The sequence below is a fragment of the Dipodomys spectabilis genome, unplaced genomic scaffold, assembly GCF_019054845.1.
Source record: "Dipodomys spectabilis isolate Male_0828 unplaced genomic scaffold, ASM1905484v1 ptg000360l, whole genome shotgun sequence".
Lineage (NCBI taxonomy): Eukaryota > Metazoa > Chordata > Mammalia > Rodentia > Heteromyidae > Dipodomys > Dipodomys spectabilis.
In genome coordinates, this window is record NW_024871037.1 from 1,976,878 (window position 1) to 1,993,196 (window position 16,319).

Here is a 16,319-nt window from a genome sequence, read left to right on the forward strand (position 1 = left end):
GCGCCTAGGCCCAGAGTTCAGGCCCCACGACCGGACCCAAAAAAAAAAAAAAAAAAAAACTAGCCCAGGGTGAAAAATCCAATGAACCCACCAAAAAGCTAGAACTGGAGCTGTGGATCAAATGGTAGAGCACCAGCCTTGATCGAAAAAGGTCAGGGAAAGTGCTCAGGCCCTGAGTCTAAGTCCCATACTACCACAAAATTAAAATAAAATTAAATAAAAATTAAAAGATCTCAATCAAAACAAGTAGGACTAACAGCACAAATATGTCCTAGAAAAACCTAAATGCTTTTTGGGAGAACCAGTTAGGTCCTTAGTTGATGCTCTGCTATACAGAAATCTGCTTATGACATTGACCTGTACTCTATAGAAAACACTGTCCAAGCAATAAACTTTGGCTAGACTCAAAAATGCAGTCTCAGCCAGGCGCTGGTGGCTCACGCCTGTAATCCTAGCTACTCAGGAGGCTGAGATCTGAGGATCTCGGTTCAAAGCCGGGCCGGAAAGTTCGTGAGACTCTTATCTCCAATAACCTCCCCTCTATAAAACCAGAAGTGGTGCTATAGCTCAAGTGGTAGAGCGCTCACCTTGAGCTGAAGAGCACAGGGACAGAGCCCAAGCCCAGAGTTCAAGACCGACGACTGACCAAAAAAAAAAAAAATGCAGTCTCTCACATCTTCAGTTTTCTAACAAGCTCACCTAACATTTTCTGGCAGACTACATCCAGAATGACTGACAGGATCTGTTTCAATATTACCAGGAAAAAAAAAACTGCACACATACTTCCAGCATATGAACGATATTGACTCACCAGTCACCATGTTGCATGTATTTCTGCTTGCTTGTCCTGAGTTCTCAAGACTTCTAACATTCTGAAGAAGATAGAACAAAGAAGTTCCTTCCATCCTCAGCCTCTTAAGTTTTAACTTTGTTTTTTAAAAAATACAATCGATAAAAAATTACCCCCATCATGATCAAATTTGATTGCTAATTTTACCCTTTTTTAAAAGCTTTCTCTTCCTCAACCTTAATGAAGCAAGTAAAACAAATTGGATGTTTTGTCTTTAAGAGGAAAAAAAAGTGCTTATTTCTCTAGAAAGACCCTAGAACTCCATAGGCACCAAATCACAGCGGTGGGCCCAGGAATCATAGGGAAGAAAAAAAAAAAGCTGGAAATTATCTAAGTCATTTGGGCTTTTAAAGAGACCACACAGGCGAATTTTTGTAACTTCCACTGGACACTTTTCAAATTATGTATCTACACATAGATAGAAAAGACAAAACGCTGATTTTCAGGCTGAGCAAATGTTTCTAGGTAACTTTTGGGCGGAGATAACAATGAGGCCCTGAGTGGTACTGACAAGGCCACTCCCATCCACTCAATCAAAAAAAAAAAAAAATAGGAAGAAGCTGCATTTTTTTTAAAAAAGAATTTAAAGTAGCATTTGAAAGCCCAAGAGTTTTTCCTATCATCCGCATCTGAGGATCTCCTTCCGGAGCGCACAGAGGTGACGTGTATGAATTGCGCTTATGGAAGAACTGGTTTCTGATGGAAGGAGAGCCAAGTACTAGAGTGAAAGCCCCTTAAGTTAACCTTCCCTACCCGGCACAAAGCACCAATGCAAGGTGAGGACACCCGATGTGGGGTGGGGGTAGGGGTGGGGGCCCCCCCCAGTGCCCAATCGGGCCCATAAGGACTGGGTTTCTGAAACCCAGGAGAACCCTCCCCGAGCACCCACCCCCGTACTTGAGCCTCGGGGTAACCGCATTTTGCTTTTGTTTTTTCCTTTGCTCCAGAAGAAGAATGTGCAAATCCTGGCCCGCCAGGTCAAGACAGCAAAAGGCCCGCTGGGTTTCTCCCGCAGGCCTAGGCCACGGCTGTCCGGGGACGTCACCAAGAGCAGGAAGGGCCCAGCCCTCCTCCACCTCCCTCCCCACCCTCCCCCCGCCCCCCCCCCCCGCCCCACAGCCCGGAGCGGCCGGCCGGCCGCCCCCCTCGTCTCAGAAGCGTCCGGCGCGCTCTCGAGGCGGCACCACCAACCAACAGCGGGGCGCGCGCGCGCGCGCCCCCAAAACAGAGGAGGAAAAAGGTGGGGAGGGAGAGAGAAGAGATCGCGCGCGCGCGCGAGCAGGCGGGCACGCGCCCCGGACGCCGCTCTCGTCCGTCGTCCACCGGGGGGGGGGGGGGGGGGCGGCGCCACACACACACCAGCCTCCCCCCCAAAGAACCGAAATACGGTGCCCGTGCCGCGGGCGCGCGCACGTCGGCGGGCGCGCGCGCCGGGAGGACCGTACGGCGCGCCCCTCCCCTGCCCGCGCGCACGCGCGCCAGCCACCACCACCGAGACACACACACACACATATAAATACACGCACGGCCGGGGCTCGGGGGCGCGCACGCGCACGCGCCGCGCCCACCCAAATCCCGGGCCCGCCCCTCCCCCACCCCGGGGCGGGGGCTCGCGGGCCCGGGGACGTTCTCCGCCGCGGAGCCGCCCCGAGGTCTCCAGGGCCCGGCGGCCGCGGCCCGCCCGCCCCCGCCCGCCCGCCCGCCCGCCGTTGTGTGGGGTGGGCCGCTGTCCCAGGCCCCGCAGCCTCACCACCTTCCCCGGCCCCCACCGGAGCCCTCACCCGGCGACGTCACCGCCGCCGCCGCCTCCGCTACACCCGCCGGCCCCGCCGCACCGCCCCGGGGGCCCCGGTTCTGCCGTCCGCCGCTCCAAGACCGACAGGATTTTCTCCTCACAGCTCCCTAGGCGCCATCTTACATTCAACCCTCACAGCCAATGGGTGCCGAATACTTCTCTCGCGAGAATAGCAGCACCCGATCCCGCGAGAGCTGAGGCTTTCCTGCCGGCCAAGCTTAAAGGGAACGCTTTGAGACCGGGAGGGGAGGCCGCGCCTCGAGATGCTGGGGCGCAGGACGGATCCCCGGCGGTGTCGGCCCGGACGCCCCGCCCACCGGCGCCCCCCCCCCGCCGGGGCGGAGCCAGGGCTGGAGTTTAGCCTAGCAGGGGTGGAGGGGAAGAAGTGGGGGGGGAACCCCTGGCAGGGCTTGAGCTTTCAAGACCCACCTTCCACTGCCCGCTAGAGCCTCCTTTGGTCGCACTGCTTCACGAGGGGCGGAGCCCGGCTCAGTTCGATCTCAGGCTTAAGGTGGCCCCCCACAACCCCTGAACCTGGTCCCAGCCTTCCCAGCTGTACCCCCCACCTGGGAATCTCCTGGATCGTTCACCTCCTGGAAGAACCCAACCTCTGGGATGTTCGCCATCCGCTGCCTCCTGAGCTCTGCTCTCGAGAATCAGCTCCACCTTAAAGCGGGCCTCAGGCAGCCTGATGTTTGTACACAGGGAAAATGTGGAAGTCATTAAAGCTGCAGGCACTCACCTGCAGCCCACACTACCTGAGAGAACCAGCAGCAGCTTATTGGAGACCCTTAGAACCTTCCACTTGATCCTCTTGTCTGGGCAAAACTGTCCATTGTGTTACAAGTCATTTCCTGAGAGCAAATCCAGGCTAAGACCCATGCGGAGTTAGGATCCTCTTCCAAGACCTCTCCCAGTTTCTGCATGAACTTTGAAGGACCACCTCAGACACACTATTTATAACCTCATCTCTCGGTGCCTGGCACATACTAGACAGTTATCTGCTGGAGGACCACAGACATGGAGATGGACATAAACATCCTATATCTTTTGATTCCAAAAGGGAATCAATACCTCCAGGGCCCCCAGGTCCTCCAGAAAACAGGAATACCACCCAGGCCCCTTGTTCTAGAGATCCAAGAAATACATCAGTGATTTCAAAGGGGTCAGTGCCCATCTGTTCTAAGCCCATTCAGTCAATAGATGCACAAGCAGCCCCATTTCTCCCCCAGCACGAGTTCAGGGCCCACAGATGCTACAGTGGCAGACAACACACAGACCACAGGGGCATTCAGCTATTGTTTATTGACATGGAGGAGAGGGTGATGATGGCACCCCCAATCTCCAGGATGAGGTAGATCCATAACGCTTCCAAGTTCACATCTTTCCTGGGTCCTCCTTTAGTGTGACAGTTCGATTGAAGACAAGCTGGAGGGCAAAAGAAGAAAGGTTGATGGTATAAATGTATAGAAATGTTACAATGAAACTCCTCCAGTACAACTAATATAGTGCTAATAGAGGTTTTGTTGTTGTTGTTGTTGTTTTTTAATTGTTATAGTTGCTGGGAATGTAGCTTAGTGGTAGAGTGCTTGCCTAGCATGCATGAAGCCTTGAGTTTGATTTCTTAGTACCACATAAACAGAAAAATCCAGAAGTGAGGTTGGGAAGGTGGCTCAGTGGTAGTGCTAGCCTTGCATGCATGAGGCCCTGGGTTCGATTCCTCAGCACCATACAAACAGAAAAAGCCAGAAGTGGCACTGCGACTCAAATGGTAGAGTGCTAGCCTTGAGCAAAAGCAGCTTAGGAACAGTGCCCAGGCCCCAAGACTGGCAAAAAAACAAAAAACACATAAGCTGGGCACTAGTGGCTCACACCTGTAATCCTCAGGAGGCTGACGATTGAACTGAGGATCATAGTTCAAAGCCAGCCATGCATGGCAGGAGAGTCCATGAGACTCTTATCTCCAATTAACTATCAGAAAACCAGAAGTGGCCCACTGTGGTTCAAGTGGTAGATCACTAGCCTTGAGCTGAAGAGCTGAGGGACAGGGCCCCAGCCCAGATTCAAGCCCCATGACTAACAAAACACCAAAACCAAAAGCAAGCTTTGTGCATAGATTTAACTTCTTAATAAATTTCCTTATCAATAGAATGTGAATGCCCCCACCCCACTGAGGTTGGTACTGATTAAATGGATGTAAGCGGAATGCTTAGCACAGTAAACAGCATCCACCATTACAGTTGCAATAAGGGGGAAGGGATTGGGAGTACTAAATCCAGCACCTGTCCTTGGCGGCTATCTGGATCCACGGAGAAGTACCCAAGGCGCTCAAACTGGAACTTGTCGAAAGGCTTTGCCAGGGCCACAGAGCAGTCCACTAACGCTGCCTTCACCACTTGTAGTGATGCCTGTAGGCAGAGAATTCAGGCAACTATCCAGCTAGGGAAGACCTCTCCCCTCACCCACCAGTCCGATCGCATGTGCACGCGCATGCACGCACACGCACGCACACAGTGAGCCTACCGGGTTCACATCACTTAAGAATCCACCAGGCACCTCGGCAGGATCTTCAGGATTCTTGTGCTGGAATCTACAGTCAGAGTGAGAAACATCAAATTCCCCAGCTGGGCAGCCATAGCAGGCAACGCCCATCTCCTGTCTGCCCTTCCACCGCTCCAGCGCTGGTCACTCACAATCGCTCATAGAGGCGAATCTCGCACATCAGAGGCTCTGACACCCAGTGAATAAAGGCCTTGGGCTTCTCTCCAGTATCAGCCCGTCTGCAGGTGACCTCTAGGCACTCCACACAGCCATTGGGACCCTGAGAGTGGGGAAGCTTGCAATCAGACTGGGGAGCCACCCACCAGTAAGGTGGGCAATGATGCATCACAACCCAGCAGGCACTGCGGCAGGAAGGCAGTAGCTGCCTCTCACCTTGCTAACATGCTGCAGCTCAATGACATAGCCTGTGTGTCTCAGGCCCACGGGCTGGCCCCAGGTTAGGCGCTTATAGCCTGGTTCTGGCTCCTAGAGGTAGGAAGTGAGAGGGAGACAGGAGGCTAGAAGGGGTAGACAAGCAGGAGGCATTCTCCTATGGTGGATGGAGGATCAGTTCACGTGAAGCAGGGAGGAGGTGGATTGACAGAAGGGCTGAGGAAATGAAAAGAACTCTGGGGTCAGACAGAGCAGCAAAACAGGACCTTCTGACTGCTATTCACCTCCTTGAAGTCAGTCTTCTCAATGAAGACAGTGGATGCAAAAGGAACCTGGTGGAAGCCTTTGGTCTCATCAGCTGGGAAGTTGGGCACCTGGACGGTCAAGGGCTATATAACAGGAGACACATATCTTGAGTTGTACCAGGCATTTGGAGCCCCATGCCCTGACAGACAGACAAACAGACACACACACACACACACACACACACACACACACACACACACACACACGGAGGCAGGCCCACCTTGACAGCAGGGAAGTTGGTGATGACAACCTTTAGGGACTCTAGCACAGCCATGGCTCGTGGGGCTGTGTCATTGAGCACCTCACGCACACAGGCTTCCAGAAGATGTGGCTCCATTGTGGTCTGAGCCACTGTCACCCCCACCTGGCAAGAAGAGTTCCGCATGCACAACTACAATCACAACTGTAACGGGAAATTGTTTAATCTACCCACCCAGCCCCATGGGCTATGTACTCGGGCACAGAAGTTGTTGATGGCCTCGGGTGGAAAGCCACGCCGTCGCAGCGCTGTGAGTGTGAAGAGCCGGGGATCATCCCAGTCCCTGTGGATAAAAAGAGGTGATGGGAGGGCTGGGAAGGTGGCTTAGTGGTAGACTGCTAGCCTAGCATGCATGAAGACCTAGGTTTGATTTCTCAGCATTACATACACAGAAAAGGCCAGAAGTGGTGCTGTGGCTCAAGTGGTAGAGTGCTCACTTTAAACAAAAGTAGCTCAGGGACAGCACCTAGGCCCTGAGTCCAAGCCCAAGATTGGGGAGGGGGGGTGAAGGGGGGGGAGATTGATGTGAAATGTGAAAGGCTTGGACAAGACCCTTCTAGACTTTTACTTAAGGCTAGCACTGTACTATTTTGAGCCACAGCACTATGTCTGGTCTTTGAGGGGTTAATAGGAGATAAAAGTCTCACAGAGACTTTTCTGCCAGGACTAGCTTCAAGCTACCATCATCAGATCTCAGACTCCTGAGTAGCTAGGATTACAGGCAAGAGCCATTAGCAGCTGGCTGTCTTTCAGCTTTTTATGCTCAAGGCCAGTACTCTACCAGTGAGCTACAGGCTCCACTACTAGCTTTATGGTAGTTAACTAGATCTAACTTCAAACTATGATCATCGGATCTCAGCCACTTAAGTAGCTAGGATTACAGACATGAGCCACTCAGCTAGTGTAACCTGCCACTTACCGCACAGCACCAGTTGCTACGAGCTGGAGAATCTTCCTCTTAGAAACAACAGCATAGTGGAGGTTGAGGCGGCCATACTCCCACTGAACAGGGCAATAGACGTCCAGTGCATTACATAGCCAGAAGTAGGAAGATCGTCTAGGGTGGTTGGAAGAGGAGAGCTAGAAATGACCACCTCTGAGACCAGAGAAGAGACTGTAGGAAGGGCTGCTGGAATTGCATTGGCCCTACCCACATCCCATGGTCCCAGCAAACTCACCGGGCCTGGAATTCCTTGGTGCAGAGTGAGTGGGTGATGTGTTCAATGGAGTCACAGAGGCAGTGTGTGTAGTCGTAAGTGGGGTAGATGCACCTGTGGGGTACAGGCGGTGGGCCCTACAATCTAGCTCCTCTGCCCTAACTCATGGCCCACCACCACCAGCTCCACTGCTCCACTGATCCCACGCCTTTGCCCATACTCACCATTTGTCCCCTGTGCGGTGATGGGGGGTATATTTGACTCGATAGGCTACAGGATCCATCTTGCCATCCTCCATCACCAGCTTCATCCGAAGTGTGGCCTCCCCCTCGGAAAACTTGCCCTTGCGCATGGCCTGAGGGTAGCAAGGGCTCAGGCTGCCTCTAACCACAAGGGGAAGCTCATGCCTAGTAAAGCCCACCCAAACCCAGCTGACCCTTCCAGGATCCCACCTCAAAGAGCAGCAGTGATTCCTCAATAGGTCTGTCCCTCCAGGGGGAAGGAAGAGGGTTATGACCTTTGAGTTCTTCCCCTCGCTGATGACACACATAAGCCTGACCCCTGTGGAGACAAGAGTTGTCTATTAGTGCTCAGGCTGTCCCTGACCTGCAGCTTGTTTGGATCAACATTATTATGACTCTGATCTTACCTGTGAATGAGCTCCACAGCCCAGGCATACAGCTGATCAAAATAGTCAGAAGCATACGTCACTTTGTAAGGGGTGTACCCTGGGACCGTATGACACACACAGTGTAAACAATCAGCAACAAAGCACTCAATGGCAAGGCTATCAGCCAAGGAGAGACACTGATCACCAGGCCCTGCCCAGGCATCATCTAGTTCTTACCCAGCCAGGCTACCATGTCAGAGATAGCAGTGAAGAACTTTGCTTCTTCCTTCTCAGGGTTGGTGTCATCAAAGCGCAGAAAACAGATACCATTGTTAGCCTAGGAGAGTTGGAATATCTGTGAGTTCCTACATAGCCATCAGCCCCTACAGTCTAGCTCATAGGAGCTCTCTTGTGTCAGAATTAAACATGCTTTCATTTATTTATTTTTTTGATCTCCAGCACCAAATAGTTTTTTGTTGGTAGTAGGGCTTGAACTCTGAGCTTGGGCGCTGTCCCTCAGCAATTCAGCTCAAGACTAGCACTCTACCACTTGAATTACAACACCACTTCCAGCCTTTTATGTGTATGTGGTGCTGAGGAATCGAACACAGGGCTTCATGCATGTGAGGCAAGAATTCCACCACTGAGCCACCTTCCCAGCCCCCCAGTTGCTGTTGTTTTTTAACTTTTTTTTTATTATTATAAAGGTGTTATAACCAGGGGCCAGTGGCTCAGGCCTGTAATCCTAGCTATTCAGGAGGCTGAGATCTGAGGATCCAGTTCAAAGCCAGCCCGGGCAGCAAAGTCCATGAGACTCTTATCACCAATTAACCACTAGAAAACTGGAAGTGGTGCTGTGGCTCAAGTGGTAGAGCACTCGCCTTGAGCTGAAGAGCTGAGGGACAGCACCCAGGTCCAGAGTTCATGCCCCATGAATGACCATAAGTTAGGTAAATGAGTGCATTTCTTTTTGGACAATGTCACCCTTTCCTCACTCTCTCCGTTTTTCCTTCCTGTTCCACTGACAAGTTGTACTTGAAATGCCTTCAAGAACATCTCTCCTTTTTTTTTGGCCAGTCCTGGGGCTTAAACAAAGGGCCTGAGCACTGTTCCTGAGCTTCTTTTGCTCAAGGCTAGCACTCTACCACTTGAGCCACAGCACCACTTCTGGCCTTTTCTATTTATGTGGCACTGAGGAATCAAACACAGGACTTCATGCATGCTAGGCAAGCACTCTACCACTAAGCCACCTTCCCAGCCTAAAAACATCTCTTATTGTATCTAAATTCCTCAGATGAGCCAGGAGAGGTGGTTCACCCCTGTAATCCCAGCATTTGGGAGGCTCACGCTGGAAGGTAGCAAGTTAAGAGGCCAGTCTGAAACAGCAAGACTCTGTCTCAAATACAAAAACAAAGCTGGGTACTGGTAGCTCACGCCTGTATCCTAGCTACTCAGGAGGCTGAGATCTGAGGATTGTGATTTGACACCAGCCTGGGAGACTCTTCTCTCCAATTAACCTCCAGAAAGGTCAGAAAGTAGTAGAGCAAATAAGGTCAGGGGACAATACTCAGGCCCAGAGTTCAAACCACGGGACCAGCAGGCAGGTAGGCAGGCAGGCAGGCAGACAGACAGACACACACACACACACACACACACACACACACACACACACACACACACACACACACAAAGCTGACTTAGAACAGACAACACAGTCTTTCCAGGGTTTCCAGAGTTTTTTCTCAGCTAGTCCAATGTATTTGTAGGTATTGATCCTATCCGTGTGGTTCTCCCTATGGCTTGTGCCCACCCATCAGGAACATTATCAGAGGTAAAGATTCCTGTCTAGCGCCAGTCATGGCAGTAGCCAAGTCACCTTGCTTACCAGCATCCTGGAAAACTCACCTTAGCATAACCAAAGTTGAAATTGATAGCTTTGGCATGTCCAATGTGCAGGATTCCATTGGGTTCTGGGGGAAACCGGGTCCGTACCTGCAATCATGGCATGAGCAGAGAGAAATAATGTCAGAGCTCAGATCATCTTAAAGAAAAAGATGCCCCTTCCCAGAGAGACCACAATCACAAATAAGATATGTCAGTATGGAGCTGGCCCAAATACTAGCTTGCCAGCCCACATCCCCACAAACCTGTCCTCCAGTGATCTCCAGGTGCTGCTTCAGTAGATCCATGGTATGTGGGGTGGTCACATAACCTGGAGTCTTGTAGTTCTCGCCTGCCAACATCAGGACAAAATCTGAAGTGAGGCTAGGTGGTGGCCCAAGTCCTTGACCCCAAGGGTCCTGGCTACAGGAATCATTGCCATGAATCAGGGATCCAACATATCTACTTACCAGGCTTGTGGAACTTAAGGGCCTCCCCTCGGAGCTGTTCCATCAGAGACAGGGTCTGGCCAACAGCATCTCCTTTTGGGAAGAAACCAAGAAAAATTTATCCTCTGGATTTAGCTACCCCATATCCAGCTCAAAAAGGTACCTATTGCTACTATCCATCAATACTTTCTTTTTTTTTTTTTCTTTCAACTATCCAGAACAGATATAAACAGGCTCCTTTTCTCTATATTCCAGAGGGACGAGATATAGACCTGGATTTATCAGGCCTCTTAGACTGGTCTTTGCCCAAAGATTATGAAACAAACTCTAGCGCTTGATGCCAATGGCTCATACCTCAAGAGGCTAAAATTAGGAGGATGGTAGGTTGATGCCAGACCAGACAGGCTCATGCCTGTCATCCTAGCTACTCAGGAGGCTGAGATCTGAGGATCGAGGTTCAAAGTCAGCCTGGGCAGGAAAGTCCATGAGACTCTCATCTCCAATAAACCACCAGAAAACAGGAAGTGGCGCTGTAGCTCAAGTGGCAGAGCACTACTCTTCAGCTGAACAGCTGAAGGACAGTACCCAGGCCCAGAGTTCAAGTCCCACGACCAACAACAACAACAAAAAAAGCCAAAAAGCAAGGCTAGAGACATGGCTCAAGTAGTAAAGCCAACTGAGCAAGCAGACCAAGAAAGTAAAGATTTTTGTCTCCAATTAACCACCAGAAAACCTGAAGTAGAGCTGTGGCTCAAGTAGTAGGAGTGCTAGCCTTTAGGAAAAGAGCTCAGGGACAGGGCCAGTCCCTGAGTTCAAGCCCCCCCCTAAAAAACACAAAGAAAAAAACTCAATCTTGGGGCAGAAGGCAAAGTGTTGAATAAGCTAAGAACTTTAGGAAACTATGCTATAAGGCCCCTTCAAAGGGAACTCCCATTAGTCAAGAGCTGAATGCAACAGAAGCCTTAGGCTTCTCACCATTCTCCGTATCTTTTGCTTTCCTCCGGTCTGTTTCTTCTGGCTTTGTTTTTGCCACCTAAAGGAAACAGTGAAATCACACCAGCATCACCTCTGGACAAGGTCAGACATTCCATTCCCCAGTTTGAAGTCTCACCCTGCCCCACCTCACCACCAGCAACTGGGGTGATATCCATCCTCACCTTGGGTTTCTTCTCCAAATCAGCCTCCACCTTGGGACCTAAAAGGTGGAGGACCTACACAGAGACAAGAGTCAGGGAGGAACAGAACTATGCTCCTTCGAGGATTTCCCTGATTGGTCGTACTCACTTACTCACTCACTCACTCAAGTACTTTGTGGCCTATCAGCATCCAGAATAACCCACTTAGCTCATCCTATCTCAACTCCTCATGCTGCTGCCTCAAATGCTTCTCCTTTCTGAGGATCCACATTGTGGCCAAGTAACAAGAACTGTCATTTACAGAGAACTGTGGTCCTAACATCAAGATAAGCATCTACCTCAGCCATTATCCTCCAGCGAGTCTATTATCCTGAGATAAAGGCCATACATATCATCCCTGTTTGGGGGATGATTCTATTGAGATTCAGAGTTAAATGATTCATCACAAATTAGGATCAACCTACAGTGCAAATCAGGTGTTGACCCCTTGACCATTAGAACAGACTTTCCTCCCCCCTTTATCCCGCAGTAGATTCCAGGCTCTGTCCTTGCCAAGTCTTTGCCAGCTGATTCCGCTCAGGGAGGTGCCCACCTGCATGTCTACTTCATTCTTGATCATTTTGCCATCTGCCCACTTGAGCGCAGCCCGGGCCTCTCCTAGGAGCATGGGCACAAGAAGCTGCAAAAGGCAAAAAAGGACACTCCTTCCCCTCCTCCCCAAGGAAAAGTCCTAGCTGACCACAGGAATCCATGCCTACACCCAGGCAGTATACTTTTAAGGCGCTTCTGCTCCTTCCCCTATTCACTCTCACTTATGACCAAGGAGAACACATCTTCCTTCCCCAGGTTTGCTCACCCATCAGCAACCCCATGTTGAACCGATAACGCTCTGCTAGGAGCTGGGGCCGGTGCCTATTTATGGTGACTTCCACCTGTGAAAAGCCAAAACACATGCTTCAGGAAGTCCTTTCAGACAAATTCTAGGGACCCACACCCTCACCCGGAGTCCTCCTGGACCAAGAAGCTGAACCACTCCTTTCGAGGGCCAGAACTTAGAGGGACACCTGATGCCTGGAAAAACTTACAGCCTCTTCAATCTGCTCTGGGGTCACTATGACACCCACACCACATTCCTGCTCAAAGTCCACAGTGTCGATGGGGTCCAGAGGATGACTTCGTACATACTCCAGTGCAGCTAAGAAAGGAGAGAGGCAAGGACTTTAGGGCATCTCAGCTCCAAGAGGTGGGGTAGACTAGTTGTCTTAATCCAGTCAAACTTCAAATTCAGTTTGGCCTCCAGGGAGATTAAGCCCACTAGATAGGAGTCCGAATGCCTCCAGGGGAGGCTGCTCAACGTGAATATTCACAGAGGCCACCCCCCCCCCACACACACACACCATGTCTTAGTGCTTATCCAGAACTAGGTGTTCAGAAAGAAACTGGAGGACTTGGGGTTGGGGGGTGGGGGGGGAGGCAGACGGAAGTCTTGGCTGAAGGGATGGACTGGAAGTAGAACTGGCACTCTAGACAGGGGTCTCACCGCTCAGCTGCAGTTCTGTGTGGATCTTCTTACTGGCTATGTAGTTCACGAGAAAAGAAAGACGCTGCGTATCCTTGAGACGGGAAGCTAAACCGTACAGTAGAGTCCCGGTAGCCTTGTCGATGGTAGAGCCCAAAGTCTGCTGCGCCTGGAGTCCAAGGGATTGGAAGGGGAGCAGGGCGCCATCTGGACCCGGCCCCCCACGCTACTTTGGGGATAGAACCAACATCCAGGGCCAGGGCAGGGGCGCACTCACCTGGGTCGCCGCCTCACGCAGCTGCGTGCTCAGAGCCGTGTTCTTGAGTGTCTCTCGAGCCTTGTGTTCGCTCAGGCCGAGGCCCGTGAAAAGCGTCAGAGAGTCAGGGACCGCCATGGCAGGAACACCGGAAACCAAAAGAAGCCCTGACTGAAGCTACGCCACGAGATTCGCCCCGCTGACCAATCAGAACACGAAGCCTTCAGGGAGAGCCAATAGTAACCGTCCTCTGCTGAAAGGGGGCGGGACCCTCAGCTGGTCGACGCCATTTAAGGGACAGAGCAGAAGAACCAGTCCTTTCAGGTCCAGTCCTTCCGTCTTCGTGGTCGCCGTCTCGGGTAATGAAAGGGATAGGTTCTTTGGGAATATAGATTTGTCTTGGACCTAAAGAGAAAATAATAACAGTAAGGAGGCAGGTGAAGACGTGGCAGGTGGCCTTTGGCTCCTGGACTTGGGTCGTTGACCCAAGGCTGTTGGGGAGCAGCAGATTTAAAATTCTAGTCGCGCCTTTTTTACGTCACAGCTTCTGAATTGTCATGGAAACGGGGAAGCGAACGGAGTCCCGGGGAGATCTCCGTTGTGCCTGTTAATCGCAGCTATTCCAGAAGCTGAAGCCAGAGGGGTGGTGGATTGGAAACCAGCCTGGGTAACATTAGTGATACCTTGTGATTAAAAAAAATAATAATAAGGTCTTGTGCCACGTTTGCCATTATTGCCAAAGCATTCAGATCTCACCAAAAAGAAAAGGCAAATTTAGGAGGAGGACTGGGAGGTTGGGATAGAAATGTCTCCCTTAAATTTTTCTGAACTTCTAGAATATGCATGCTAACACGGAACATTGTTCTTTCAATCAAAGGTGAGAGACAGTGAGCAAATGTCAAATGCAGGACTGGATCTCAGGCTGTGGAAGTAGGTTTGTTTTGTTTTTTTGTGCTTGTGGGGCTTGAATTCAGGGCTTAGACACTTGTTGTCCCTTATCTTTTTTGCTCACGGCTAGCCATGTACCACTTTGAGCCACAGTGCCACCTCCTGTTTTTGAATGGATAATTGGAGATGAGTCTCATGGGGACTTTCCTGTCCTGGGTTGGTTTGAACCTCAAATCTTCAGATCTCAGCCTCCTGAGTAGCTAGGGTTACAGGCTTTCAAGTTTGAGCCACCAGTGCCCAGCCTTCTAGAAAGTTTTGATATCATCCATACTTCTTGGTCTTTAAGGATTAGACAGGAGTTTGATTAGGCCATTAAACCATATCCTATATCCTTTGTGCTCACATTCCAACAACAACCCAAATTTCAAATGGGTTTACACCTGGTCTCACATATGAATACATGCTAGGTTCTGTCCAGAGCCAAATGCTACATTAAGTATCCAGATCCAATCCTGTGTTCTGGGGCTTCCTACCTCTCCATAGTCTTTGGCCCATAGTCCCAGCCTGATGCTCAGTCCTAGAATGGACTGGATTATAAAGGCTATGTGTAGGAAATGCAGAGTAATGGTAGTATCAGTACCAAGAAGCAGAGCCACAGTTCTAGTCCTGTGCCAATTGTGGCTGCAGAGGCCTCGCCCAACACAATGTGCCTATGAAGAGCAGAGAGAGCAATACAAAGTGCCTGCTACTGCCACTGATCCCTCAGTACCTGGTGTCACTTTCAAGGATTCATTGAAACATGATCACCACCATCATCAAATCCTGCAAGTCTGGCAATGGTTCTATCTCTGGGTTCAGAGCCTGTGCTCCCTTCCTTGGTTCCCTCATGTGGGTCCTAGAGCTCCATGTAACAGGAAGTTTCAGTAGGTCCACTGGGGCCATCAAGCAAGTCGTTAGTGGTGGTAGCAGATTAACAGTAGATGACTAGGAAGTCCCTGGAACCATATGACTTGCACAGAGCAGAAGTGTGAAGTTCTATAGACTCAGCCTATTTGAAAATGACCAAGGAGGGCTGGGAAGGTGGCTCAGTGGTAGAGTGCTTGCCTTGCATGCCTGAGGCACTGGGTTCGATTCCTCAGCACCACATAAGCAAAAAGAAAAAAGCCGGAAGTGGCGCTGTGTCTCAGGTGGTAGAGCACTAGCCTTGAGCTGAAGAGCTGAGGGACAGCGCCCAGGCCCAGAGCTCAGGCCCCACGACCAGACCCCCCCCCCAAAAAAAAGAAAATGACCAAGGAAAGAAGCCAATTAAGACCCACACCCCTGTGTGTGTGTTTTGAGACTGGGACTTGAACTCAGGCTCTGGCTGTCCCTTAGCTTTTTGCCCAAGACAGGTGCTATATCACCTGAGCCACAGCCCCACTTCCAGCTTTTTGATGGTTAAGAGTCTCATGGACTTTCCTGCCCAGGCTGGCTTTGAACTGAGATCTTCAGATCTAAGCCTTCTGGGTAGCTAGGATTACAGGTGTGAACCACTGATAGATACCCAACTCCCTAAGACCCTTTCTGGCATGGGGTGGGATTCCATAGTCAGACCTATGGACAAATCCCTGGGACAGCAGAGGGCCATGGTACTAGAGGCCACAGCAACTTTATGCAGATGCCCCAGAAAGGTATAAGGTTATGGGCTTAGCATTAAGAGGACTGCATAAATCGGGTACCGGTGGGTCACACCTGTAAATCCTACTCAGGAAGCTGAGATTTGAGGATTGCAGTTCAAAGCCAGCCCAGGCAGACAGATTCATGAGACTCTTATCTCCACTAAACTCTCCCTGCCCCCACACACATACACCCAAGGAGGGGGCTGCATACACAAAAGACCCAGCACAGTCCTGTTACAGCCCATCCCTAGCAGGCAGTACATCAGTCACAGCCACCAGCATCAGCACATAGGTATGTCCATTTATGCAAGATGCCACCACCCCAGTTCTCCAAGCCCATTTCCTCAGCCAACAACTCCACCTGGCTTCAATGTTGTCCTTACTAGAGCAAGTCAACACTGATCAGTGTTATCTTAGCTCTGTCTATTTAAAGATGCCCACATTACTAGCAAACAATTGAAAAGGAGAGGGAACAGCCTATCCAAAGGCAAGCTTCTTATATGAGCACCTTCTTATCCCCCATCAAGTCCTCCCTGATCTGCTGTCAGCCCCAGACTACTCCAGTAGCCTGAACCTTTCACCCCATGCCTACAGTTCCAGAGAGGAAGGGAGGAAAAGTGA

General features: G+C 50.8%; 2 protein-coding genes across 5 annotated transcripts in view; both read right to left on the minus strand.

The window, feature by feature from the left end:
• Window positions 1–2,794, minus strand: part of Qrich1 (glutamine rich 1) — a 32,659-nt gene extending 29,865 nt beyond the window's left edge. Inside the window, exons 1-2 of one of the 4 annotated variants that reach the window (XM_042666107.1) lie at window positions 2,632–2,794; window positions 812–872 (exon numbers count right to left, since the gene is read on the minus strand). The gene's annotated coding sequence lies outside the window, so the exon portion shown is untranslated. The other 3 variants (XM_042666108.1, XM_042666106.1, XM_042666109.1) reach the window with 3 other exon arrangements.
• A 1,144-nt stretch (window positions 2,795–3,938) lies between these two features.
• On the minus strand, window positions 3,939–13,310 carry Qars1 (glutaminyl-tRNA synthetase 1). The gene is made up of 24 exons (XM_042666054.1): window positions 13,174–13,310; window positions 12,918–13,065; window positions 12,463–12,572; window positions 12,234–12,309; window positions 11,970–12,034; window positions 11,399–11,452; window positions 11,217–11,274; window positions 10,263–10,334; window positions 10,059–10,144; window positions 9,817–9,903; window positions 8,149–8,248; window positions 7,951–8,029; window positions 7,754–7,862; window positions 7,526–7,656; window positions 7,323–7,415; window positions 7,064–7,201; window positions 6,340–6,427; window positions 6,106–6,249; window positions 5,864–5,968; window positions 5,580–5,672; window positions 5,339–5,466; window positions 5,169–5,235; window positions 4,928–5,053; window positions 3,939–4,073 (listed from the first exon to the last, which is right to left on the minus strand). The coding sequence occupies exons 1-24, from the start codon at window positions 13,288–13,290 to the stop codon at window positions 4,023–4,025; spliced, it is 2,325 nt and encodes a 774-aa protein (XP_042521988.1). The 5' UTR covers window positions 13,291–13,310; the 3' UTR covers window positions 3,939–4,022.
• Window positions 13,311–16,319: the final 3,009 nt, after the last annotated feature.